The sequence below is a fragment of the Rattus norvegicus genome, chromosome 8, assembly GCF_021556685.1.
Source record: "Rattus norvegicus strain SHRSP/BbbUtx chromosome 8, alternate assembly SHRSP_T2T, whole genome shotgun sequence".
Classification (NCBI taxonomy): domain Eukaryota; kingdom Metazoa; phylum Chordata; class Mammalia; order Rodentia; family Muridae; genus Rattus; species Rattus norvegicus.
Genome location: NC_141541.1, coordinates 115281871 through 115309704, shown reverse-complemented (window position 1 = coordinate 115309704; position 27834 = coordinate 115281871). Strand labels below are relative to the sequence as shown.

The window sequence follows — 27834 nt, the reverse complement described above, 5'->3', positions numbered from 1 at the left end:
GACTACTGGTTCTATCTGTACACCACTACACAATTGAAAATATCTCTAAAACTGCAGCTGTTTACATCAGTATCACATTGCCTGTGCTCCTCAAGCTGACATAGGAGCCAGCATCTAACCTCTATGACCTTGAGCTGAAGCCCCACACACCTGAATTAGGTTTAGCACATCAGTATCTAAATGGAGACCAGGCTGAGCTTGTCTGCCAACTAGAGCCTGGCACCATAGTTCACTCCTCTTCTCCATCTGTTGGGCTCGGTGTACATTCACTTCCCAGCAGTCTAGTGTGTTGTCCCTTAGCCCCTCAGACCCTGTCCCTTCATCCTGTTGTTACTGCACCTGCTCACCAAGTGCTGTCTGCTGTCCCTGCTGCTATTGCTTCCTCTCTTGATTATCATAGAGGACAAAATCTGTGTCCTTTTTAAGGGGTCAAACACTGGGTCCAAATCCTCGGTTCCTAGTGAGAATTAGTGCCAGATGCTCAACCACAAAGAGCCTACTGAAGATGCCTTCCTAACCTCAAGGCTGCGTATCCCAAGAAAGTGGCTTCTTGGATTTCTGCACCAATTACCCGAAAACAATGAGTCTTTTTTGGCCTAGGAGGCCAGAATCCACAATGGGTTTTCTTCACCTAAGATGCAGCTCAATCTCAAAACTAGCCAAGAGTCACGCAGCTCAGAGCTCGAATGAGTGCTGGTGGCCACACCAGGATGCTCCATCAGCTGGACACAGAAGAGCCTCAGACCTCAAGCCATACTGCAGCAAGGAGCTGGACACAGCCACCCTAGGTGTATTAGGGAAGGACAGGTGCCTCCAAACAAAAGCTGAGCCCAGAGCTACCATATCCAAACCATGAGGTCAGCACTTAGTGTCAATAAATTAGACAATTTCCCATTGGGAATACCTAGGCCAGAATAACTCCTGGGTCCCTGTCCCAGGTCCCCTTAGAAACCTACCTTTCATTTGTAGGTTTTTTCCTTTGCCAGTCACTCACAGACAGGACAAGTCTGCCCTATGCCCTGAGACTGGGCACTGGGGACCTCAGGCTAATGCTGTAGATGTGTTAATGCTGATACAAGACAGGACACAGTGAATATTGCTCATCTACTGGGATAAATCATTCTCTTGGCCACTCTACATGGCGAAGGTCCACTGACCTCACTGCAAATTTATGGCTTCAGGTTGACATGGTATGACTTGCTTGGACACCATCTTAAATACACCCTTTCTTCCCCACAGTGTTCCTGACCTCAAGTTCCTTTGGACCCATGGGGTAAACTTTTGCAGATCCTTTTGGAGAAGCTTCTCAGAATCATCTCTAAACTTCTGCTTCCCTGAGATCTGTGACTTTCATTGTAAATGTCTTTCATCTCTTGTTTTGGGGGAAGAGAGAGCTTGGGTGCTCAGAACCAAGAAGCTCCTGTTGTACCCTGGAAGAGGGAGTGCCTGTTCTTGGGCTCAGGCTTTCTGGTGCAGCCATCTGACACAGAGCAGACTCAGAATTCTTTTTTGCAAGTAACAGCTCAGTGGCTGTTCATCAGATTCAGATGCCTTCCTTTCCGCTATTAGCTATCAACAGATCATGAGTTTAAGCAGTTCTTATAACTGAAGTTTTACCTGTGCTGTGCTGCAGGCACATTCTAGTCCCTGAGCAAAGAGAAGGAACATGATATCATTCATGGAATGCCATGGACCCAGCACTTAGGACCATATCCTACTCAAAGACCAAACTCCAGCTCTTTCTGAGGCTGCCAGCTTTTATCAGACCTTGGAATTTGCCATTGAATGTCTGGGCCAAGAAAGCCCAAACTTTGGATATTTTTAGCTCCCTCTAGGTACCACTGCCTTAAAATAGTGCCCATACCAGACACCTAGACTATGTAGGCTGTCCTTCCAAAAAACCCCTTTAGAGCCAAGCTTCTGAACAGAAGCTAGCTTCTTACTAGCATTTGTTCTCTGGAAAGAACTAGATGTGCTCCACATTGCTTTTTCTGCAGAGTGCCCAAACCCCCAAATCACAAACTCTTGCCCTGCTCCTCTCCCCTTTTACAAAGAGCTGTCACCCAGCTGTAGCCAAGAGCCAGTGCTGTTGTGTTGGACTGCTTTGTCTGTGGTCTACTCTATTCTGCATCCCAGGGCTCCATCCTCCTTTTCACCAGGGCATAAGCCTTGATCTAACTCTAACTTGAGAAGAGCTTTTTGTCCTGTGATCTTTGTGGGATCTTCTTAGCTGTCCTGCTCTCCTTCCTGTGGCCTTCTAGTCTTTCTTCTCCTGACAGATCCCAGTGTCTACAGGTGTTTACTTCTTATTGCACTTTCTTTCGGTTTGCCTTAACTTACACACTCTTCAGAAGTCAGCTTACTCTTGCCATCATAGGCAGCTTCAATCTCTGGCCAATCATCTCTCTTTGCCTTGCTTGGCCAATTTTCACCTATAGGGCCTGACATACCACTTGTGTGCTGGCTACACAGAACACACCTAGAGAAGACTCAGGCTATAGGGCAGCTTTTCCAAATAGGAACTTCAGGAAGTAACCTCCATTCACTCCATCTCTTTCCACCCTTCAGCGGTGCCAGCAGCCCCCAGCAGCTGGAGCCTGGATAGCGGAGCCCAAGAGGCCCAGCCCTTCCTGTCTGCCCTCATGGGGCACATCATGGTCCCCCCAGTGCCTCCCCGAAGCCTGCTGCATGGTAAGCGGGTCCCCCAATTAGTTTCTAGTCTCTTAACTCTGAGCAAGGGCTAGATCAGTAGCTATCTAGACCATCTCAGCCAAGGAAAAAGCATCCACACCACAGAGAGGAGCCTGCTGAATATTGAGGCCAGTACGGTTCCTGAGTCCTACAGACTAGCCCAGGAAGGCCATCCCAGTTAGGGAGGCTGAAGACAACAAAATCAACTATGCCAGATACACTAATCACCAGCCTGCCACCAACCGCCAGCAAACTAGAACTACTCCTGTCTGGGGCCTGCTGTTTCATGGGCTCTGAAGCACTCAGATTTCCTGGCCTCCTGTGTGAAATGTGATTATTTTACCCCAGCAATCTCTGTTTTGCAGACTGTCAACATAAAGAAAGGTTTTCTGTGGCCTTCAATGCTGAGATGTTCTCAGGGGACTTTTCCACACCTGCCCAGTGCTCAGCAAGGTGATGCTGCTGTGCAGTCGTACACGGGTCCCCAGCTGAGCTCTGGTTCTATTCCCTTTACAGGTCATTACTCCCTGCACTTTGACGCCTTCCACCACCCTCTGGGTGATACCCCCCCGGCCCTTCCCGCCCGGACGCTGCGCAAGGTAATGTACTGAAGCAACTGTCCCACCGCCTCATCTGCTGTAGAGTCACCCCTGGGGCCTACAAGAGGAACCTGAACCCTCCTCTGCTCCTCTGCCCTGAGAGCCTGAGCTGGCAGAAGCTGGGGGTGGCCAGAGCCACACTAGAGCTGCGGGTGACCCGTGCATCCTGCAACAAATGTGATGAGGACAGGGAGACCAGAGTCGTGCGGACAACCCATGGCAACAAAAGTATATGGGTAGTGAGCACTGAGAAACCTGAGGGCTCTGCCAGTACCACAGGCTCTTAATACACTGTAGTCCAATAGCTAAGTAAGTGTCCCTGCAGTGGACAATAGAGTTTATAAAACTAGTATCAATCAAAATGAGAAATGTTAGGTACAGGAGTTTTATGAAAATTCCAAGAAGTAAAATTTGAATCCTGTTGTTACCTTAATTTTTCTGAAAATGGGAAAAGATAAGTCTGTGACCAATTTTAGCAGCAGAATAGCCTTCATCTGATCTATGGCACACCAGGGTTCCCTCTGCCGATGACCCAACCCTCCTGTCAGTAACTCAGACTACACCCAACCTGGGACTTAGCCCCAGGTGCATCAGTGCCCAGCAGCCAGGGCAGGGGCATTTATTGACCCTCAGAAATAATAGTGATTCTGGGGCTTCACTAGCTTGCTTTTGTTGGGGAGATCCTTAGGGGTCATTACTGAAGAAACAGACGTGAAGCCGATGAGATCCTAACATGCATTGATAAGCAGACTCTTGGCCTCCACATGGCAGGCCAGTCCACCTGTCTAGAGAGGGTTCTAACTCACCCACCCTTTCCTCCACACAGTCTCCTCTCCACCCCATCCCAGCCTCCCCTACAAGCCCCCAATCGGGCCTGGATGGCAGCAACTCCACGCTGTCTGGCAGCGCCAGTAGCGGTGTATCCTCCTTAAGTGAGAGTAACTTTGGGCATTCCTCAGAGGCCCCACCTCGAACAGACACCATGGACTCCATGCCAAGCCAGGCCTGGAATGGCGATGAAGACCTTGAGCCGCCCTACCTCCCTGTCCACTACAGTCTCTCTGAGTCCGCTGTTCTTGACTCCATCAAGTCCCAGCCATGCAGGAGCCACTCAGCCCCAGGGTGTGTCATCCCTCAGGATCCCATGGACCCACCTGCGCTGCCACCCAAGCCCTATCACCCCCGCCTGCCAGCCCTAGAGCACGATGAAGGTGTGCTACTGCGGGAGGAGGCTGAGAGGCCAAGGGGCCTGCACCGCAAGGCCTCACTTCCTCCTGGGAGTGCCAAGGAGGAGCAGGCCCGCATGGCCTGGGAGCACGGCCGAGGGGAACAGTGAGGAGCAGAGAGGCAGCTGCATCACCACCGTCCATGAGCAGCTTGCCCAGGCACTCCAGGTCTGAAAAGCAAGTCCCTCCCAGGGAGCTAGAGGCTTGGCACTCAGGAGAAACCAACAGAGTCTCTGTTCTACTGCCGTGAACTCATGTTTTGCCATGTTCAGAGGCCACAGCAGCATGAAGGGTTGTGGCTTCTTCCACTTTACTTTTGTTTCCACTTTTCTGGTTTTTCTTTATGCAGTAGTTGCTTTCTTCCTCCTGCAGTTCCAGACCACATGGAGCTACATGGAAGGATTGCACAGACATCATTGCTTTGAGGCATTACAGAGCCCAGGAGTAGGAGCCCAGACCCTCCCTCCAGGGTAGAGATTTGGAGAATGGAAATTGCACTAGGGACCTCTTCCTTTGCTGTATGGACAGAAAAATTCTTGATTGCATTCAGGGATTGCAAGGACCACATGGACTACATGTCATGGGTGGACAAAGGGGCCACAAGCCGTTTTGCACAAATGCTTGCCCACCTGCCCACTCTTCCATCTAGGAGTGTGTACCTGAGGGGCTGGTCAGGCACATGACTGGCCTAACTGCATGCCTTGGGCATACTGCCAGGCTTCCATGGGCCAGGCTTGTCTCTTATCTCACTTGGACGTTAATCATCACTTTTATTTCAGACCTTTTGCTCCTTTCCACTCAAAACACCTCATCATCTGCAGAAGCCTCCCTGGCTCGAATGGACTTGAAAGGGTTATCTCTTATGTCCTGGGACTTAATGAAATGAAGCTCGAAGGGCTTTAACTCCTGTGGGGAGTTAGGTCCCTTCGCTTGGATTAGAAAGAGCTGGTATAAGCGTGAGGCTGGAGTGTGCCAGGAGCCAGAAAACCTTTCTGCTTTCACAGGTGGCCCCAAACGTCTGCCATTTAGAGCCTGAATCAGGGATTTTCAGCACTACCTCTGAGCCGTGGGGTTGGCTGCCCAGCCTGGCTTCCAGGCCCTGAGGATGTGTGGTCAGGTTCAGCAAGCTCCTGGGTTTAAAATATATAAACAGCGGGAGGAAACGTCACCTTTTGGAGGAAGAGCCACACAGGTAAAACTGTTATCTTCCAAGCAGCCAAGTACTGAGCCCTCTACTCCAATCCCATAGGGTCTGCCCGCCACTCAGGGTTCAGGACAGACAGAAGGGCAGTTTTTCAAACCTCCCCAGTCTGTTAGGCAGGGCACAGTGGTGACTTTATAGGAAATTCTTTCAAGTCAGGGCACTGACTTTAATCTTGGTATTATGGTGGGGGTATGGTAATATTTCACCAGGGTGCTTCTAAGTTACTTTTTAAAATAACTTGTCTTGAGGCAATTGTTTTCTTTTATTTGCTTACATCCACATTAGCGATGGCCATAAAACTGCCTTCTCCTTGATGAGCAGGTACGTTGCTCCCCTAGTCCCTTTAACTCGTTGGCCTTCTGGCCTGCTATGGCCACATTCTGACCCCTAGCTGCTCATCCCTTCTCCACAATTCTTTCCAAACAGAAAGACCCATGGTCGCAGTGTTTTTCCTTATAAACAAGTTTAATAGAACTGCCAGCAAATAACCTATGGAGAAGGAAGAAGGCCCATTTCCGTTCAGAGTTGGGGCCCAGTTACCAACAGTGTTGGGCTTTCTGATACCCTCAGAATCATTCAGGCAGAGCAGAGCAGAGACTGCTCCAATGGCCCCAGCTCCCAGGGCCCAGACTCACTGGCGAGCTTGTCTCTGGACCATCTGGGTTCACAGGTATGAGCGTCAAGTCTAGCTTTGAATGTGATTCTTAGGTAGGGTGGCTTTAGGTTTCCAGGCATGTCTGACCCTCAGTCCGAGGAGGCAGCCAGTCATCACATGAAGACATCTCCCTTCTCCACTTGATGGCACAGGAGGGAGGGAGGGGAATGTAGGGTGAAGTTCCTTGGCCTTGCTTTACGCGAGGTGAAATATATTTGTGTTGCACCTCTTCATTTTCCCTAACTGGATGAAATGGACCTATTCTGAATACTTTTTATTGAAAAACCAGCCAGTGTGAGGGAAATGGGAGGCCAGAGATCAGAATCCTTTGAAAAGATTGTGAAATACTGATTTTCATTCTTTAAAGCGTATTTGTAAATACCTATTTGAATGCTGTGTATTTGTACAGGAATTTGAGCAAAAAATGTATAGAGTGTGTCTAATTGGTAATAAGCCTATAAATGTGTTTTTAACCTCTGGCATTCTGTGCTTATTTAAAACAAAAAACTTCTAACCATCTCTTTTGTGTATTCATGTCTAAAGAAAAACTGACTTAAAATGATCTTACCTGTACCAGAAAAGTTAAAGAAAAAAATTTGTGCCAGTGTCCCAAGAGGCATTTTACTGTATATATTGTGGTAGCATGTTATAAATCCAACAAGAAATGTGACTTTTAGATGTAAATATCTGGCAATTGACTCGCCCCATCCCTTGACTGCTGTTATGTGAATTAAAGATTAATACCTGATATTGATCCACTGATTTCAATGTATGGGAGCATAAGTGCCCCTCTCAAACCCCTGTCGCCGGGCTCCAAGCCCTTTTAGCTCCAGATACCTTTCTGCACGTAGTCGGCCGCTCTCCGTATTCTGCCTTCCAGGGCGAGTGGCCAAAGCCACTTAAGTTAGCATTAGGGCAGTCTAAGCGGTAACGTCTCCAATTCTCATCCGTGCGTCTCCAAGAGTGGAGAACAAAACCTCCCAAGATCCCATGGCCTCAGTTGGGAAGCTAGACCAACGCCCCTGTTCGCAGCCTTGTCGCGAGGTCCTCAGAAGTCCAGGACAGCAGCCGACTAGGCAGGTCTAGAGCCTTTCGTTTAAGAGGTTTCCGCAGTCTATCCCAGGATAAAGCGGGGTCTGGGCAGCCGGCGAATGAAAGTGGACGCTTTCCAAGATTGGTTCGTCAATTCACGTGGTAGTTCAAAACAAGAAACTGCTTCTGACCCTTGCTCGCGCCGCCTATCCTGCTAGCTATGGGCAGACGCCAGAAATCCTGCTCTACTACTCCCGGGCTTGGGAGGAGAGTGGGTGTGAAACCAAGACTTGGTATTCAGGTCGAGTCAATAGATTGAAAGGGTAAGGGATAAGCAGCCAAAGTAGCTGCCCTTACCCAACATGGCTGGCCGTGCACCTTCCGCCCAACCGCTTCCTATGGACCGCCCAGGCTCAATCAGCAACCGACAACTGTCTAGGGCCCAGACACCACCAGCCAATAAGGGAGAGTAGCGTGGAGTCGCCGGTCTGGGCTCCTGGGCACGTGGACCAATGAGGATGTGGCATATGGGTGGGCGCGGGGGCCGCATGCCAATGGGAAGCTCCGGTTTGTGTTCCAGCCCACTAGGCGGAGCACCGCGCCGGGTGCGGTTCATTCGCGCGGCGGCGGCGGTGGTGGCGACTGCCGAGAAGGATGTGGGCTACGCGCGGGCTGGCGGTAGCGCTGGCCCTGAGCGTTCTGCCTGACAGTCGGGCGCTACGGCCAGGCGACTGCGAAGGTGCGGGGGGCCGGGTGGGGGCGGCCTGGAGGCGCTAAACCCAACGAAACCGAGAGGGTGAGGGCGACGGCCCATCCCGGAGAGTCCGCTGGAGAAAGGGCCTCAGAGTTATTTCCCGGGCCTAGGAACGTTGACCCATTTAGGGGAACGCGACGGTTCAGTCGCGTTGAAAACTTGGCCGGCAGCCCACATCGCGGGAGTTTTTGTCCTTTCCCATCACTTTTGAAATTATAGATAGGGATCCTGTGGGCCGCAACCGCGTCGGGGTTACTAAACTGCACTTAGGGGGTTCAGTGTATTCGGAATAAGGAGCGTTTTGATCGTTTGCTTCAGCCTCCAATCTGTCCCTTATGAGGTCACAGTGAGTTCCCTCAAGGACACGTGTCCACTCTCGGCTTAAACTTGAAAAGAGCAGAGAGGGTTATGTGGGGGTCACTTGGGGAATATTCATTCCCATCATGCACTGGGTTCCAGGACCCCAGCAACCTAAGGGTTCTGTGCACTTGTGAGTACCTGAGAAAAAAACATTTTAATCCCTTCTTTTCAAAACTGCTGACAGGGTTTCTTCCTGGGGAAATAGTAACTATTTAACATCTCCCTCTTTTCCAGTTTGTATTTCTTATCTGGGGAGATTTTACCAGGACCTCAAAGACAGGGATGTCACATTTTCACCAGCCACTATTGAAGAAGAACTTATAAAGTTCTGCCGGGAAGCAAGAGGCAAAGAAAATCGGTTGGTAAGTAGCTGGTGACCTACCCAAGCTGTCCCTGGCTCGTGTGTACTGTCTACTTTATGATGGGACATGTATGTAAACTAATGTGAGGATTAAGTGGTTTTACCCTCTACTTATTAAACATCTACTATAAGCTGAATATTGGTAATACCAGGAGAGAAAAATGGCAGGCAGTTGCAACGCAGTGAATGGCATGGCCATGAAGAAAATGCGCTAGGATCGTTTGGTGGGTAGGTGGGTGTGAGCTATCAGAGAAGTAGCTCTAGGTATCGCAGAAGAAGGGGATCATGAAGGAGTGAGCACATCCAGGCAATGAGTGCCCCAAAGGCCAGAAAGAATTTGGTGTGTTTGGGATCAGAAGTAGTTGGCTAGGTGCCCCAAAATGGCCAGGGCCAAGTTAAGGTCAAGAGCCCTGGTGAAGCATCAGCTTTTGTAGCTTTAGTTTCCATGGTAGTCTCTCATTGGAACGCTAATGACTCCTATATTCCTATACTCATCTGGAAACTCTGGAGCTGACCATGTATCATGTGTCTAGGACCTAGAACAGCTAGATCCGTGCAGTACAAACTAAACTGAACCCTTGGCAAAGAGAGGTTTTCAAGATGACCTAACATTGTCTGGAACTGGCGAGTTGGTTATGAGTGTGGACTGTTCTGTAGAGACCTGTTTAGTTGCCAGCATCCACAGCACCTTGTAACCCAGCTCCAGGGACTCTGCTGCCTCTGGCCTCCCCAACACAAGCACTTACTGATGTGCATAGCTTTTTAAAAAAGGCTTTTGTTCTATTTTGTGCAACAGTGCTACTACATTGGAGCCACAGATGATGCCGCCACCAAGATCATCAATGAGGTATCGAAGCCTCTGGCCCACCATATCCCTGTGGAGAAGATCTGTGAGAAGCTGAAGAAGAAAGACAGCCAGATCTGCGAGCTAAAATACGGTGAGTGTGACTAGGACCATGTGCCTTCTGCCATCTCTGCATGCCCTTTCTGGACTTCACTTTCTAGCCAGAAGAGTCATCAAAAGCAGGTTTGTAGTGTAAAGGATAATACTTTGTGCTGCAGGGATCAGACTTCCACATCGAAGACAGGCGGAGGTCAGAGGGTGAGGAGATGACTTGTGAGAATTTGAAGAAGGATCTCTGATTGACCCAAAGGCCGTCTGATAGAAGAATGATGTAGATAAGAGATTAGAGATTGTAGTGTCACAGGAGGTCAAGTTGGACAGAGTCTTGGGGAGGAATTTGGCTTTTAGTCTACATAAACTCGAAAGCATCAGAAGTTTTTGATCAGAGAAGTGATGTGGTGGGAACTTGAATTCAGTGACTTGTGATGCTCTAAACCCCAATCATGACAGTTACAGCATCACCATGGCAGAGCCCATCTGGTTGCACATAATCCCAGTCCTGAGAAGAGCCAGGCCTCTCCCATAAAGTTTAAACAATGCCAGTGTTTACTGTACCTCAAGTGTCTGGAACCCTTGTGCTTGTGTGCATTTGATTTGGTATCCTGGTTGGCTCTGAGGTAGGTTTGTTTGGGTCACATGGGTTATGGAGTAAGCATCTGACTCCCATGCCTTGTGGGGAGACTGGGGATGTGTCTGCTCTGCCCCAGCCTGGAGCTGTCATTTTGTGCTAACATGTAGGAAGTCGTCGGGGAACTGGAGCTACGTTCCCTGAATCACATGGGCTGTCTGCACTGCATGTCCTGTAGTGGCTACTGATAGCCTGAGGTGGCCTTCCTGGTGAAGAATGTCAGTTTGCTCTTGAGTACAGCATGCATTTGCCTCCCCTACCACAAGTAGGGCTGGTCATCTAAGGAATGGTTTGGCATGCAGCGCAGTTGGGACCTGCAGTCTCTCCTGCCCAGCCATTTACTCTCCTGCTCTCCCTGCAGACAAGCAGATTGACCTGAGCACGGTGGACCTGAAGAAGCTCCGGGTGAAAGAGCTGAAGAAAATCCTGGACGATTGGGGGGAGATGTGCAAAGGCTGTGCAGAGAAGTCTGACTATATCCGGAAGATAAATGAACTCATGCCTAAATATGCCCCCAAGGCGGCCAGCGCACGGACTGATCTGTAGTCTGCCCAGTTCCTGCTGCACCGGAGGGAAACAGCAGTTCATCTGTCTCTTCCCCAAACAACCATTTTGTAATTTATTTTTTAAGTGGGCTCCTGACAATGAGATGTGAAGCCTGGAGCTCTCCTGATGATGATGTTGGCTCTGCCGTGCCCCCCTCACCCCCCCATCCCCAAGTGGGGAGGAATTTACTTCCTTCTTTTGCTGGTTTACTCTAGGACTTCAAAGTTTGTCTGGGATTTTTTTATTAAAGAAAAAAATTGTCTTTGGAGAGTCGAGCTGGCACAGGATTCTGTCCTATAGGTTATTGGTTTATCTTTCCAGTCTGAAAAGATCCCTGAGCCTGCCAGTGCTGAGGGCCACAAACTCCCAAAAGAGGACTGAAGGCTTGGGCAGCCGATGGGTTTTGGGCCTTGACTTCTGGGTGTCCCATACTTCAGCCTGGTGAAGTTAGATCTGGCCCCTGTAGCAGGTGCTGAAGGGAAGCCTGTTCTGGGCGTAGGTTAAGTCTAAAGGACTTTTACATTTGGCTCAGCCTATGCAGAACAAGCAGAATTGTCTGCACTGAGTGCAGGTGGTCAGAACTAGCATTTCTTTACTCTGCCTGGTACTTGTTATTAATTCATTGGGGTTCCAGTCTGGCATCAGACAGGGCCCCTGGCTTTCCTGGATTCTGGCGAGTCTAGCAGGAGTCAGTTTATGGAGCAGTGTGAACTTGTCCCAGAGGGCCTGGAGAGTTGTGCAGCACGGTTTTCAGTTGTTCCCTTGCTGGCATTTGTGACCTGTGCCTCAGTAAGGACACTTTGCTCCTGCTGCCTCGAAAGATCATGTGAAAGGAGCGACTGCTAAGAAGTTACATTTTTCCAAAGAGCGCGTCTTAGCTCTCCTGTGGTCCCCAGTTCACTTTGTATCAACGGGGCCTTACTTTCTGCCATGAAGCCCTCGGCTGTTTCTTCCAAGTTCCTCCTGCACTTTTCTCCTGCTGATTGCTTTTCTGCTTATGGGAGGAGGGAAGGCTGGGTGCCTTCTTCATCATTCTACAGATACATCAATGGATCCGCAACCATCTGTGGAGAACATAAGCCCTAGCAGCCTTTGGGTGCCCTTGCCGGTACTTCACCTCACCTCCTGGATGTGGCCAAGACACTGGCCAGCAAGATGTCAACATGGCAAGAAGTGATAACTAACGCCATTACCTGTGCTTTACCCTTGGTTCTGCCACCCCACCTTTCCAGTCTCCTGTCTGCCCAGACACCTACCTACAGCAGAAATTTGGACCCAGTGGCACCAAGATGCCTGTCTGTGGGTTGCAAACGCATTCTTTCTAGTTTATGTACCTGGACCTAGGGAGGTCTCACCTGTGTGGATAGTCTTCGTTTTCAGAGTCTTGTCAGGACAGTGCCGGAAGAATCTGAATGCACAAGATGGCCTGGATGTGGGTCCTGGACAGGGTGTAGGGATACTTGTGTGTCTACCTTCAAGGATGCCACTTCTGGTCCCAGTCAGAAAACTCCATGGAAGGGAATAGAATTTCTTCACCTAGTGGCAGGTTTGAGTGGGATACAACCCTTGGCTTCCGGCCAAGCAGCCACACCTGCTCCAGTGGGCGGGGTCCCGAGTCCGCCAAAGGTAGGCGGACCTGGTGTAGGAAGCCCTAGAGCACAGAGCCAGAGTGCAGCTGGGGCCTGCTAGGCTCCAGAGGGAATCCGCGCCCAACACGGTAGCCCGGTGCCTACCAACCACGCAGCGGCGCCAGAGCTCGCAGTCAGGCGGGCTCCTCTGTTTGCCAAGATGTCACGTGGTACAGGCCCGCGGAGCCCGGTGATAGGCGGCGAGCGAAACTCTCGTCCCGCCCACCTCGGTCACGTGGTACGGCCGGCGCAGCTTGATAACGCAGCTCCCAGCCCCTCGGCGCCGCTCCCGCCCCGCCCCGCCGCTGCCGCCGCGCCGAGTCCTTTTGTCCAAGATGGCGGCGCCGGGGGCGCTGCCTCCTGGGCTGCCGCCGCTGCCGCTCTGAGGGACCCGCGGGCCGCCCGCCCGCCAAGCCGGCGCAATGAAGCGGCAGAACGAGCGAGACTCCAGCCCGAGCGGGCGTGGCTCGTCATCGTCCGCCAAGCGGCCGCGGGAGCGCGAACGGGAGGCAGAGGCGGGCGGGCGGCGAGCAGCGCACAAGGCCTCCGGCGGCACCAAGCACCCGGTTCCAGCGCGGGCTCGTGACAAGCCCCGCGGCAGTGGCGGAGGCGGCGGACATCGCGACGGGCGCGCTGCTGGGGATGCGAATCACCGAGCAAGCAGCGGGCGCTCCTCAGGCGCGCCCGGAGGCGGAGGACGCACCGGCAAGGCCTCCGGGGACCCGGGTGCTGGGGGCGCGTCGCCCCGCGCATCTCCACTCCCGCCGCCCCCGCCGCCCCCCGGGGCGGAACCTGCGGGTCCCGGTACCACGGCGGCTCCGGAGTACAAGACGCTCCTCATCAGCAGCCTGAGCCCCGCGCTGCCGGCCGAGCACTTGGAGGACCGGCTCTTCCACCAGTTCAAGCGGTTCGGTGAGATCAGCCTGCGCCTGTCACACACACCGGAGCTGGGCCGCGTGGCCTATGTGAACTTCCGGCACCCACAGGACGCGCGTGAGGCCCGCCAGCACGCCTTGGCCCGTCAGCTGCTGCTCTACGACCGCCCGCTCAAGGTAGAGCCCGTGTACCTGCGCGGCGGCGGGAGCAGTCGGCGCAGTAGCAGCAGCAGCGCCGCTGCCTCCACGCCGCCCCCAGGGCCTCCCACGCCCGCGGACCCTCTGGGCTATCTGCCCCTGCACGGGGGCTACCAGTACAAGCAGCGCTCTCTGTCTCCGGTAGCCGCCCCGCCCCTGCGGGAGCCCCGTGCGCGGCACGCCGCGGCAGCCTTCGCCCTGGATGCTGCTGCCGCGGCTGCCGTGGGACTGTCTCGGGAGCGAGCCCTGGACTATTACGGGCTGTACGACGACCGCGGGCGCCCGTACAGCTACCAGGCCGTGTGCGAGGAGGACCTGATGCCGGAGGATGATCAGAGAGCCACTCGAAATCTCTTCATCGGGAACCTGGACCACAGTGTATCTGAAGTGGAGCTTCGACGGGCCTTCGAGAAGTATGGCATCATTGAGGAGGTGGTCATCAAGAGGCCTGCCCGCGGCCAAGGTGGTGCCTATGCCTTCCTTAAGTTTCAGAACCTGGACATGGCACACAGGGCCAAGGTGGCTATGTCTGGCCGGGTGATTGGCAGAAACCCTATAAAGATAGGCTACGGCAAGGCTAACCCTACCACCCGCCTCTGGGTGGGTGGTCTTGGACCTAACACCTCGCTGGCGGCCCTGGCCAGAGAATTCGATCGCTTTGGGAGCATTCGGACCATCGATCACGTCAAAGGAGACAGCTTTGCCTACATCCAGTACGAGAGCCTGGATGCAGCCCAAGCTGCCTGTGCTAAAATGAGGGGCTTTCCCTTGGGTGGTCCAGATCGCAGGCTCCGGGTGGATTTTGCCAAAGCAGAGGAGACTCGATATCCCCAGCAGTACCAGCCCTCACCTCTCCCTGTGCATTATGAGCTGCTCACTGATGGATATACCCGGCATCGAAACTTGGATGCTGACCTTAGGGTGCGGGACAGGACCCCTCCGCACCTTCTGTATTCAGATCGAGACCGGACCTTTTTGGAAGGGGACTGGACCAGCCTTAGTAAAAGTTCAGACCGCAGAAACAGCCTGGAGGGCTATAGCCGCTCAGTGCGAAGCCGGAGTGGTGAGCGCTGGGGGGCAGATGGGGACCGGAGCATAGCCAAGCCCTGGGAAGAGAGACGAAAGCGGAGGAGCCTTTCCAGTGACCGCGGGAGGACAACTCACTCCCCTTATGAGGAACGGAGCAGGACCAAGGGTGGGGGGCAGCAGTCTGAGCGAGGCTCGGACCGCACCCCTGAGCGTAGCCGAAAGGAGAACCACTCCAGTGAAGGGACCAAGGAGTCAGGCAGCAACTCCCTCAGCAACAGCAGACATAGTGCTGAGGAAAGGAGCCACCATCACCACCACCACGAGGCTCCAGACTCTTCCCATGGGAAAAAGACTAGAGAGAGTGAACGCAATCATCGGACCACTGAGGCAGAGCCCAAGACTCTTGAAGAGCCAAAACATGAGACCAAAAAGCTAAAGACTCTGTCAGAGTATGCACAGACACTGCAGCTGGGTTGGAATGGGCTCCTAGTGCTGAAAAACAGCTGCTTTCCCACTTCTATGCACATCCTTGAGGGGGACCAGGGGGTTATCAGTGGTCTCCTCAAAGACCACACTTCTGGCAGCAAGCTGACCCAGCTAAAGATTGCCCAGCGTCTTCGCCTGGATCAGCCCAAGCTGGATGAGGTCACCCGTCGCATCAAGCAGGGGAGCCCTAACGGCTATGCTGTGCTCCTAGCCATCCAGTCAACCCCCAGCGGGCCTGGCGCTGAGGGGATGCCCATGGTGGAGCCAGGCCTGCAGAGGCGGCTTCTCAGGAACCTGGTCTCCTACTTAAAACAGAAGCAGGCTGCAGGGGTGATCAGCTTGCCAGTGGGTGGGTCTAAGGGCAGAGACAGCACTGGCATGCTCTATGCCTTCCCGCCCTGCGACTTCTCACAGCAGTACCTCCAGTCAGCACTTCGGACATTGGGCAAGTTAGAGGAAGAACACATGGTGATAGTCATAGTAAGAGACGCCGCCTAGCCCACCTGGCCTTCCAGCTGTCTGTGTCACAAAAGCAATTATTCTAAACACCTGCTCTCCTCTACCTACCTTACCCTGGTCTGGATTCTCTGCTGGGTTTTTGTGGTTCATTTGGTGGCATCCTGTTCACTGCTAAAACTAAGTTCTTAGATTTGGGGAGAATTTTTGTTTTTATAGGAAGAAACTGTTGTTTTCCGTGTATGAGATTCTGTCTGCTGTATTCTGTATTTTTTTATATTTTATTTTATTTTTTTGACTAACTGTATGGAAAATTGTCAGTAAAGCCTTTGTCAGAGGATGAATTTTTAATCCCGCCAGAGTCCTGGTTTAATCAGGTATTTTTCATAAAGAATGGAAGGCTTCACCCAGTGCATGCTGTATGTCATGGTTTTTGGCACAACTGCTTTTAAAAGTTGTGCTTTGCTGGTCGTGCTCAGCTCTCTGCTGTCAGGACCCTGCTCACACTTGTCACCCTTAGCTGCTGGCCAGCAGGCTTACAAGGCATGGGCCCTGTGATACCACCCTGGGCTGAGCCCACTCAGCAGAAAAGCCCGGGCCTAAGATCTGTGCCAACAGCTGCAGGTAGTTTTGTTGTTTTTCCTGCCCTAAGTGTGTGCTTCAGTTTGAGCTGTAGCTGTTAGACAGAGCACCCAGTTACAAAAGCCTGTTTGACAGGGTAGTTTTCAGTTGTGTAGTCTTGCATTTGAGGGGGAGGAACAGTGCAATATTGATGCAAAGGGCCAAGTGCATGACCTGTCCAAGTACCCTCTGGTTCAGTCTTTTAGTCTTACTGTAGGTTAGGGTCTCCTCTTTCAGTCATCTGCCTAATTCCCAGGGGTCTTGTAGGTAAAATGTTGGCCTGCAGGCTGAGAGGCAGCCAGACTTGTTAACTCTTCAATGTGCTTCCTTTGCTCTCAGGGCTGTGTCAGAGGCCTGTGCTGCAGTCAGACCTCAAGCTTTGTGGCAAACAGACCCCCAACTACAGTGCTCAGTCTGCAAGGGAGTCAGTGCCAGGAGGATGCCCTGGATGAGTGACTTAGTGTTCCGTGTTCTGACCCAGACATGAGGTAAGGAAATAGTACTCCTTTGTGAGAAAGAAGTCACAGTTGTGATGGGATAGAGCCCAAAATCCATTATCAACTCTGTATGAAGGAAAGATTAAGGAGTCCTGTCTGGGAGGGGAAAGTGGCCTAAGGGATCTAGGCTCTGCCTTTGTTGTCTCAAGCAGAAAGCCAGTTCAGGCAACAGTTGTCACCACAGATCACAGCCAGGCTCAGAATGTGGCAACAACCCTGGTTAAAGGTTCTGATCAAAAACCTAGCGCTTAGTGTCAGGCCTGATCCGAACTAGCACCTGTGACCTGTGGGCTCTGAGGTGGACCTTGAAGGTTGTATGGAGTTCATGTCTGTCTACAGGGACAGGGTTTTAAGAGACTGGACAAGAACAGGGAATTTCCACTCACTGGGCTTTGACTGATATTCATGAGAAACTAAAGATGGCTCTAAAACAGGGGTTTTCCTCCTGTGGGTCACAACCCATTTGGCAAACCTGTAGCCCCCAAAGTATTTGCATTACAATTCATAACAGTAGCAAAATTAGTTATGAAATAACAACATAATGTTCTGGTTGGGGTCACCACAGCGTGAGGGAGTGTATTAAAGGATTGCAGTGTCAGAAGTCTGAGAACTCCTGCTCCATGGCATTATGAGAGTCAGTGTTAACGTATCCAACCATGTTTGCTTGAGCCGGGGCCACTTTCTCTAGGGCATGGAGCAAGGCAGGTCGACTTGACAGCAATTCTTTGTCATACCAGCAGAAACCAGAGCAGGCCTCATCTTGACTGCTGCAGTTTTTCTTACAGATCCTGAACAGTGTCATAGAACAGTTGTAGCACAGCTGAGTCCCTATAACAAAGCGGGTTTCATCAGCCATGTGCCCTTCCCAGACAGAACTTTATTAACTCTTTTGGAAAAGGGTACCCTTTGGCTCTAGTGATAACCTGCTTCTTGGTGAACAACCATAGCCCACTGTCACCTGCCACCTTCCTCACTGGACCATCTTACCCACTTCCTTTTAGTTCTTAAGATGTAACAGGATCTGTGGCCTCTCAGCTAGCCCTGCTAGCACTAGAGAAGGTAGGTCAGGTGGCCAAGGCCTTGTTTGATCATGACATTGTCTCCAGTGAGAAAGCTGACAGCAGGTACCCAGCACCTGAGATACTGCATCAAGACAAGAAACGTGAGCAGACAAAAACCCCTAATTGGTAGGTTTCATAGCCTGAGTCTTCTTAAGTGACTCAGGTTTTGAACCCTAGGAAGAATATGGAAGTTGGATGTTTTCTTCTAGTCTCATGAGGCACATTCCTAAGGGAGTGTTGTCAAGTCAACCGAAATTGCTTTCCTATTAAATGTGCTCACCTCTACCTTGGGAGGCCTATGGGTATTCCCGAGAGCCCCTGGCAGAAGCGCTGCACTAGTTTAAGCACAGGGGTTTTAACTGTTTTCAGCTGCATCCATCCAGGACCAGCTACCAGGCTTCTAACTGGCTGGCGTCAGCTAACCATTTAATGCCATGGCATGAAGCAAACAAGGAGCTGAGGCCTTGGCTTTCTTAGAGGACCAAGATGTACATCTGTGATACTGGCCACTTGAGGGACAGGTTGTGTTCTTGGTGTAGCAGGCTCCACCCACCCCTGGAGAGTTTTCACTGTCTTGTGTTGTTTACTTTTTAACCAGTACACCCTTCTCTCAGCAAAGAGAAGTGTTTCTGTGGCTGTGTAATGCCTATGTAACAGAAACAGAAGCTACAATTTGGGCACAATCAGAGAAAAAAAAAATAAACATTTTATATTTATTGTGGGACAGGAGGAGAGTGGCAGGATGAGCAAAGCATGAGCCCTGATGCTGCTTTGTCAGTTTTAGACCTTGTGAGTTTTACTCCAAATCCAGCCTGACCAACCCTCAAGTACCCCTCAACCCCCCCCTAATCTCAGCCAAAGGGTGGCCAGAATGCTCCTTAAAGGTCCCATCCATGGGGATAGAGATGTTTTCCCCTATCCCCGAACCCTTCTGCCCCCTTGTTATCCTCACAAAGCCTTTAGCAACTTCAGGCCAGGCTCAAGTGACTGAGTCACCGTATGTCTGTCCTGGGGTTTGCTGTGGGAAGGCAGTGTTCTCTCACTGTGCAGGCTCTGCCTTCCTTACAAGTCCTCTGGTCTGGCCAAAGCTGAAGAGGAGGAAAGGGAAACCCCACTTTGGTAAAAGAAAACAAAAGGCCATAAACAAAGACAGACTTGTAGTTTATTTTGTATTTTTTTTTTAAATAAATACACTTTACATTAAAGAAAAAGACCTTTGATTTGTAATTTCCACATTGGGGAGAAAGGGAAGGAAAAAAAAGACTTGAAAAACTGAATCACAAAGAGAAAAGAGAGGGAGTGAATTTATACCCCTAAAGTTCTCTCAACTCCACAAAACCAGGGTCCACATGACTGACTGCTGCCTGGCCACCAAGGCAGGGAGCTAGGCATTTTCCCCAGTGCTCAGGCCACAACTTCTTCCCGCACTGGCACAAAGGAAAACAAATTAACTTGACAGCATATGAGGCAACAAAACAGGTTAAAAAATCATATATTATATTTATAATAAAATAGTCTTAATCCTTATCAATTTACGAAACCACGATTTTCCTCTTCATTTAAATACGTATGTAAAAATGCCTCTATATGTTCTTTAAACGTCATTTTCTTCCAAAGAAAATGAAGCGCAGGGGTAGGAGACTGGTGGATATAAGTTCAGACCCTCGTTAGAAATGCCTGGTGCTTTTTTTTTTCCTTTTTAAGTTTTATAAAAAACTATTTCTTGTTCTTTAAGTAAAGAACATTATACAAAGAAAATATATTGTGAAATACCCAGAGACATGTTTGTTTTTCCCTTGAGGAAAGCTATATCCTTCCTAGGAGGAGGGGACACAAACTAGGGCCTAGTCCTTGTAGTGCTGTGTGTGTGTGTGTGTGTGTGTGTGTGTGTGTGTGTGTGTGTGTGTGTGTGTGTGGTGTTGTTGTTGTTATTGTTGTTCTTAGAAGGGCCCTCAGATTCCAGGGAGACTCTAAATCATAGTCCTCTGAATGCAGGGCATACAGTTCCTTAACTGACAGCCCTGGGAGGCAGCAAAGGGCAGGTGTTCTGAATTCATTCAGTTTCTCTCGCCTGCCAAGATTCTCTTCCAAGTGGGGATGGCACATCACTCATTCAGAGATAAGATGATGTCATCTTCCAAATCAGAGTTGTCCGAGCTGTCTGCTGAAAGGTAAGAGAAGGGAGAGACGATTATGTGCTAGGATTGTAGGAAACTCCTACATTCAACACACTTATGCCTGAGCAGGGTTAATTACCACTTTTCAGAAAGTAGAAAACACATCAATTAGCTCCTTGGAGCTGGACTCCAGAGAATACGCCTGTTGCTGGCAACAATGGTCACCCCTGGGATCTCTGGCTCTCTTGCCTTTCAAAAGACCTGAACTTAGAGGTCCTGCTTCCTGCCTGGGATGCCCCAGAGAGATCAAGTAAGTGTCCCCAAGCTTCCTCATGAGGCATGGGGCTGCAAAGGGACAGGGCTGAAGGGAGCGCGGAGGTCCCAGCCCCAGGCCTGTTGCAGGTCCTTGTGGCAGGATCATAGCCTGACCAGAGGAAGCAGTGAAGGGAGAAGCTGAGCTATAGAGAGTTCCAGACTGGCATGGGTTTCAGAGAAAACCCCTTGTCTTTAAAACAAAATGTAACTAGGAAACCTGGAGAAAGTAACAGGAGGAACAAAGTCAACCATTCAAAGTAGCAGGCATGAAGATGATTCTTAAAGAGCCCTAATGTTCAACACAAAGGGTACAGATTATATTCGGGACCAAGTGAGACGTGAGGGTAGGTAGGTGGCATGTTCGTCCTTTCACTATGCAGTCTTTATACATGAATCCCATACTATGATGATGGGTATCTTATGTGCACACACTAAAAGAGAGGCAGGCTGAATCCCTTCCTCCTGTTCTCAAGCCTACAAAGGCAGATGATCCTAGGACTCAGTCCTTGTCATGTCGCTATGGAAAAAAGAGAGCCATCCGCAGCAAACCAGAAGGAGCACAGATACCCAGGGCCCTTGACTCATTTTGCAGGCAAGGAATGAACTCATCAAAACTAAGTGGTCACAAAAGAGCCTCTCAAAGCCAGGGGCACGTCTATAATCCTCGGAAGACTAAAGCTCAGGTTCAAGGCCCGCCAGACTACAATGAAATCCTCAACTAAAGGAACCTGAAGACAAAATATGCCATGCCTGTCTGATCAAAGTCAAAAGAAAACTGGTAAAGGCTTAATGTTTGTTAAAGAAACATGAAAAGGAGCCAGTAAAGTATATCAGTAGGCAAAAATCCTGGATACCAGCTCTCCAGAGAGTTCTATCCATGGAGAGAACCAACTCCTACAAACTGCCTTCTCTAACGTCCACATACTGGAAAGCATGCTCTCTCTAAATGTAATTTAAAACTTTTAAAAAAAATGTATATAGATGTTATGCCTGCACGTGCAACACATTTCTCTGGTACCCAAGGAGGTCAAAAGAGGGCGATATATCCCCTGGAACCAGCATTATGGAGGGTTAAGAGCCACCATTGCAGGTGCTGGGTATCAGACCTGGGCTCTGCAAGAACAGGTGCTCTTAATACTGAACCATCTCTTCCATTCCTTAAATTTTTTTCAAATAACAAGATATTTTGATAAGGTTCCAGGAATACAGACAACACAGCCTGAGCCCTAGAACACCTGGGCTCTGGTGTGTCTGGAGAAATAGCTACCAACAAGTGGGAAGCTTTTTGCCAGCCTCTCCAACATACCTGAAAGAATTCTAAGGCAAGGTGAGGAAGGGAAATCAAACATGGCCCAACATGTCAAGGAATGGGAAACAATGGAATGGTCACATTGAAAACCTGACACTTAGACAATGACCCAACAGTTCCTCTGAAACTAAAACTCAAGAAAGCACTGTCCACTCCCCAGAGCCACATAGCACCTGCCCCTGCCAGATTCCTCTACAGACCTTGAAGGAGCCTATAGAGATTACATTACAGGCAAGCCCACCTGCCTGAGACACACATGCACACCCCAGAAAGGCGAGGGTTGTTCAACCCTTTGCCCCATAGCAAAACAAGTAGCCAAGACTTCACATCACACCTACAGACAGAATACTGCTTGTTGAACACCACAGCAACCTTCCTCACACAGCTGCCAGGAGTATGATGACGGCTCCTTTTATCTACCTGCACTAACCTCTTCTCAGCCCCAAATGTTGCAGTGACCTAATCCCCAGCTTCTGATCACGACCTCCCATTCTGAAAGGTCTTTGCAGCAAAGGCAGATGAACCTCTAATAATCCCTCCAGTGTTTTAAACTGCTGTAGCCTTACAATAACCAGGCTAAGAGCAAGGGCTCCCCAGAAGCAGGAGACAAAAAGACTCCGAATACAACATGCCTCTTTCAAGGACAGGTTTTTATCTTGAGCTCTACCCCTGCTGGACCCAGAGCCTGTGCAGTCACATGGCTGTGGTTTTTATGAATTTCACCATAAACCATCTCCCTAAGTTCAGGAAGGTAGAGCTCTTCCAGAAGAATGAAGCTTGTAATGACAATACTTGTAAATGAGGGGTTTATTTAGTACAGTCTGCTCCACTGACGCTACGGGATAGCAACATCCACAATGGACAGCTCATAAAACAGGAAAGTACAATATAAGACGAGCTGCAGGTGACAGTTCTGCGTCTCTACCTCTGAGTCCAAGCAGAAATGTCCAAATGTCATGTATTTTATGTCAGTATTTATACCCAGGTTATATAGTAACAATAAAGTTTTCCAGATTACCTTTGCTTTGAGAGAAGAAATTTCAGAATATCAAAAGGAGGGTGTACTGTTACCAAATTAAAATTGAGAGGGTTTATATTCAAATTAGGAATGGAAACCCTGAGGCTGGGTGTGGTGGCACATGCCTGTAATTCTAGCACTCAGGAAGTGAAGACAGAAGGACTGGGGAACTTGAGGCCAACCTGGGCCATGCAGCAAACCATGTTAGGTGACCAGGGCAAATTCAGGATCTGAGATGATGACCATGCTGTCCCATATAATAAAGGAAATCCAAGCACTGCTGGCTGAGCCAGTGTCTGTCATGGCAGTGTCATTCATAGCTGAGGATGAAGCACATTAACCATGTGGTCACTGCTGCCCAGGAGCCCCTCAAAGAGACACTTAAATGTCAACTGTCTGCCCCAGTAAGACCCAATAAATGTAGGACTTAAAAGTTGTTTCATGACCAAAATGTACCATCCCCATGCAAGCAAGCTATGATCAGCTAAAGGATCTGGAAGGCAGTAGTCCCCAGCACTGGGATGTACTGGGATGTACAGCTCTACTATGAAAAGAGCCAAGTCCGAGACCTAGAAAAAGTTGGAGCACAGATCAGGCTCCCTGCTTGAGTAACTGTTCAACCCATCTCATGACCACGTGGGTGTCCCTGCTGCTCTGCCAAGACTCCTTCCATTTTGCTTTGTATTTAATGGGTACAGGCTTAGAAACATTACAGAATAAAAAAAGCCCAGATATCTTCGCTCCTCTGGTGATTAAATGCACATTAGCACATGTATGTCTCATTTACTGTTGGAAGTGTCATCTGGATTGTTGGGACACGGTCACTGTAGCGGCTCTGCTCTCATTCACTGCCCCATCATGGAATAAGTACACAGCCCTGTGAATGAAGGCAGTTGTCAGGGTTAGAGGAGGGGGAAGGAAGGTTTCTCTCTTTTATCTTTGATGGGGAAGTAGTTTTATTTTCATTGTCTAGAATGCCCCCTCCCCTTTTTATGGAGACCTCATTTTACTGGTTAAAAGCATGAACTCAGTTCTTCAGATTATTCTGTCTAGCCGCTTCTCGCTGTAAGTAGGCTTGAGAAAAAAGCCTAACCAAACAAAAATGGAACGCCCAATAACAGTACTGCACCCTTGTTGGTAATAGTGTAACTTTGTTACAGGGTCTGTCTTTCAAAAGCAGCTTTTGACTGGTCTGTCTTGTCTATCTGGAAACTTCTTTAAATCTTGGGTTTTGGTAAAATATCTTTAATTTCAAAACAAAAAAAGCATGTCAGACATGCAGGTGGCACCAGCTGCCTGCTGTTCACTAAATCTCTAAAGTGCACTGCTAACCCTTGAAGGGAGATAAAACTTGTCTCTAATACCTCACTATTAAAAATGTCCCTGGGTCATTATCTAGCCCTCAGAGGTCATGGCCTGGGGCTAATCCACAGAATCTCCTCAACCTTTGAATATGATACACTGCAGATAGGGGGATATAAGCAACCCCACTCCCACCAAGACCTTCCTCAGATACAGTAAGAGGAATTACTAATAAGTCTCTCCTAAGGCAATCAGCCGTCAGTCCCAGCTCTACAAGCACATAGGAGATATCTATCCCCCCCAAAAATGAACTTACATCAGGTAGAGGAACAGTATTGTGTTTACACAGTCCACATAATAGGAGTATCTATATTAAACACACTACCACCCACCTCTCTCTCATACCAGGAAACATGATCATAAACAGGAGACCATCTGATGCAGCAGCATGAAGTCTGCTTGACCTAGGCCACCATAACACAACTTTGTCATGATATAAAATGATATAAACCTGTGTTCTTACTGCTCAGCAACATATGCTACAGAGCATTTGGAAATGAGAAGCTAATATTTAATTAGATGTGAACAGCCCTCTTTGATAAGTGTCTGTTATTAATAGACAGAGTACCTACCGTGCCTGTGAGAATGCTTGGCGTATCAGCTAAATGAGACAGGAACCACTCCTCACTCAGGCAGGACAGCAATAAAAATACTCGCACCATGGCCAGCATAACTGCCAACTGTGGCACTCTTGTGGCTGGACAGAGACATGTCAGAGTGCAGTGCTGGTGTCTGCCCAGTCCTAAATTCATAAGCAATGGTAGGAATGGCTTCGGAAATCTGCCAGTGGAAAATTACTATACAAACTGGAGTTTGTTCTTTAGAGTTTAGAACAAGAAGTGGGATAGAGTGAAATGAACAAGACAACGTTGTTCCTTGGCCTTCAGGAAAGAGTACATCTGGCCAAAAGCAGCCAGGAAAGGCTCTCCCACAAAAGCCCTTCCTTAATTGCACTCGGCAGTCACAGAAGCAAAGCAGCCGATAACAGCTGCTTCAAGCTGACTTCGGCCCAACCCTCAGGTGCAGGCTTCCGCCTTCCTAAGCCCAATCCTTTAAAGCTCGAATTAAAAAACTGTAAGCTCACTACCTATTTTGTAAATCAGTTTTATTGTAACACAACTATAAACATCAATTTATGTTTGGCCTGTGACTGCCTTCTCATTACTACAGTGCAGCTGAGTGGCTGTGATAGGGACAAGACACAGGAAGCAAAAAAGCATTGTCTTTGCTCTGACAGAAAATTGTACAAGCCACCTGGCGTGGCTACGGAGTCTGACAGGAGAAGGGGGGTGACTGGTGCCTCAGCGCTTTTCCTCATGCGACCAGAGTGAAGAGTCAGCAAAACCCATTCTTCTGGAATGGGTTGGTACAAGAGGAGGGACCTGGCCCTGGGTGCCAAGGCTCATCCCAAACTCTGTCCTATACTTACTGTCCCCCAGGATCAGTTCCACTTCCTCATCTGCATCAGAGTCTTCATCTTCCCCCTCCTCTCCCTCCTCTAGAAGGTTTGCTAACTCCTCGTCAGAGGGAGAGAAGTCATTGTCTCCATCCTCTCCTGCATTCTCATTGTTGTCATCCTCCTCCAGTTCTGCTTCCAGCAACTGATCAGTATCTAATTCATCTAAATCATCAGTATCATCATCATCATCTTCATCATCCTCTTCCTCCTGTTCTTCCTCTTCCTGGTGAGAGAGCATGAAGTCCATTAGGAGAAACACAAAGCCTTAATCTGTATGGGCCATGTGGTGATTCCTACCCAAGGGGACAGAGGAATAAACTGTTAGCAGAACAGACTTGTCAGTGGGACAGGCACACATGTTCAAGACATTTGAAAACCTACTCTGGAAGGGTTTCTGATCGTCCACAAGCGAATATTGATTATAGAGCCCTTATGCATAGAAACAGAAATTCTGACTCACAGACATCTCAAGCCATTGATAACCTTGAAAGACCAGAGGGACTCTTCTGCTTCCCGCATCAACCAAAGTAAGTGAACTGAGTTCAGACACTGGACAAAGAGTCCTGAAACCCAAAGTCCCACATTCTAACAAAACAAAGGACACAGTGGCTGAGTTGCTAGCTCTTAAACCCCTCCAGTCATGTATTCCACCCTCCATAATAGGTGGATACCTAAAGAGCTGTTAAGCACTGAATAGGAACATTTCAGCAAGCCAGGCACACAAGACAGAGTAAATAGACATCTACCTTTCCTGTTACAAAGTGATGGATGGATGGATGGATGGATGGATGGATGGATGGATGGATGGATGGATGGATGGATGGATGGATGGGCGGGCAGACAGACAACAAATCCATCCATTCTTCTATTCTAAAGTAATTTACCAATGGTATGAAACCTACTAGAAAAACAGTGAAGCATTTCCTGTGGATTCTAAATCTGCCACTCACTTGAAAAATTAGTACCACAACGAAGAAAAAAATTAGAGCTATACTGTAACCCAGACCTATTAACGAGCAACTCTGCTTTGAGGTCTCTGGTGTGTGTGTTCTTTGGTGTTTGTACAGAAGAAAACACATGTGCCCATGTACACATATGTCAGAGGCCTCCATCTTGTTTAAGACAGGATCTCTTGTTCTTCAGTCAAGGTCTGGTCTAAGTCTGGTCTGCAGGCTTTGGGGATTCTCTTGTCTCCACCTCTCCCTTCCCCCCTCATTATAGGAACTATGGACTGCAGTTGCTACCTCAGCCAGCTTGATGTGGGTCTAGGGATCCAGGCTCAGGCCCAGAGAGACTTCCTGATAAGCTGTTCCATGCAGTGACTTAGACTTTTCAACCATTTATGGCGGATACATGGGAAAACTAATGATACCCAGTACTCTTAGAGAGAGAGAGAGAGAGAGAGAGAGAGAGAGAGAGAGAGAGAGAGAGAGAGAGTGTGTGTGTAAAAGTGATCACTTGAATCATGATTCTACAGCTGTGGCTACATATCAATGACTAAACACTGACCCATTTGGAAGGAGGTAAACATGTCTGAAAGAAGCTGACAAGCTCACACAAATAAAAGATAGATAAACAAAAGGAGGCCAAAGTCAGGAAAAACCCGAAATGCTTCTCAGATGATAATCTCAGCCCCACTGCGGCTACTGTCCATGGCCTTGACCAAAATTAGCTCTCATTTATTAACAAAGAACCAACTTAAACTAAACAAAGAGGAACGAACTCAGGACCTCATGTCTCTCTAGTACAAAACCGTTATGTTTAAAATTTATGACAAATCCAACCTGTCAAAAACAAATAGGGGTTTGGGGATTTAGCTCACTGGTAGAGCACTTGCCTAACAAGCACAAGCCCCTGGGTTCGGTCCCCAGCTCCGAAAAAAAAGAAAAGGAAAAAGGAAAAAAGAAAATTACAATAGCGTAACTCTCAAACTTTTTGGCGGATCCGGAATGGGAAGTAGGGGAGGTGTGGTAGAAAATATTAGGCTGGGACACAAACCAGGGTGTCATTTGTACTAGGTAAGCATTCTACCACTATACGCCCCCAGCCAAAGACAAGAAAACTTTTAAATGCTCAACTAAGCATTAAGTTAGTCAAGCAATTCAAGCCTGGCTGACCAGGAAGAACTAAGAAATTCCCAGATCAAGGGCAATGCTGGAGAACAGATAAAGCAGGGCTTAAATTCCAGGCTTAGGATATTGACTCCTTAATTCTGGAAGGCCAGATGGAAGGGAAGGACAGACCAAAGTGGAAGTTAATTGTGTCTACTCTGAATGACCAATGCTGGGGGGTGTGTGTGTGTGTGTGTGTGTGTGTGTGTGTGTGTGTGTGTGTGTGTTAAAGTACTCTGAATGACCAATGCTGGGGTGTGTGTGTGTGTGTGTGTGTGTGTATGTGTGTGTGTGTTAAAGTATGTCCATCTTACCTGCTTAAAATCAAACCT

General features: G+C 49.2%; 4 protein-coding genes and 1 long non-coding RNA gene across 23 annotated transcripts in view; 3 read left to right on the top strand and 2 right to left on the bottom strand.

The window, feature by feature from the left end:
* The window catches only part of Dock3 (dedicator of cyto-kinesis 3), a 355025-nt gene extending 347896 nt beyond the window's left edge, over positions 1-7129 (top strand). For 7 of the 14 annotated variants that reach the window (XM_087562340.1, XM_087562339.1, XM_087562337.1 and 4 more), the window contains 3 exons: positions 2569-2691; positions 3208-3290; positions 4117-7129. In XM_087562340.1, coding sequence (XP_087418466.1) covers positions 2569-2691; positions 3208-3290; positions 4117-4626 — 716 coding nt within the window. In that variant the 3' untranslated portion in view covers positions 4627-7129. 14 annotated transcript variants of the gene reach the window in all.
* LOC148004340 (uncharacterized) overlaps positions 1-7473 on the bottom strand; it is a 29183-nt gene extending 21710 nt beyond the window's left edge. For all 3 annotated transcript variants that reach the window (XR_015628047.1, XR_015628048.1, XR_015628046.1), the window contains exon 1: positions 7120-7473. This is a non-coding gene — a long non-coding RNA (uncharacterized LOC148004340). The remainder of the gene's footprint in view (positions 1-7119) is intronic.
* A 548-nt stretch (positions 7474-8021) lies between these two features.
* Positions 8022-11228, top strand: Manf (mesencephalic astrocyte-derived neurotrophic factor). The gene is given in 4 exon segments (NM_001401064.1): positions 8022-8146; positions 8756-8883; positions 9679-9820; positions 10776-11228. Coding segments are annotated over 4 exon segments (540 nt in total). The 5' UTR covers positions 8022-8061; the 3' UTR covers positions 10961-11228.
* Positions 11229-12906: 1678 nt separating this feature from the next.
* Positions 12907-15972, top strand: Rbm15b (RNA binding motif protein 15B). The gene is given in 1 exon segment (NM_001399320.1): positions 12907-15972. A coding segment is annotated over 1 exon segment (2664 nt). The 5' UTR covers positions 12907-13010; the 3' UTR covers positions 15675-15972.
* Positions 15973-18951: 2979 nt separating this feature from the next.
* Positions 18952-27834, bottom strand: part of Dcaf1 (DDB1 and CUL4 associated factor 1) — a 74472-nt gene continuing 65589 nt past the window's right edge. For 2 of the 4 annotated variants that reach the window (XM_087562330.1, NM_001354204.3), the window contains 2 exon segments: positions 25362-25614; positions 18952-19975 (listed from right to left, as the gene is read on the bottom strand). In XM_087562330.1, the coding sequence (XP_087418456.1) occupies positions 19917-19975; positions 25362-25614 (312 nt within the window). In that variant the 3' untranslated portion in view covers positions 18952-19916. 4 annotated transcript variants of the gene reach the window in all.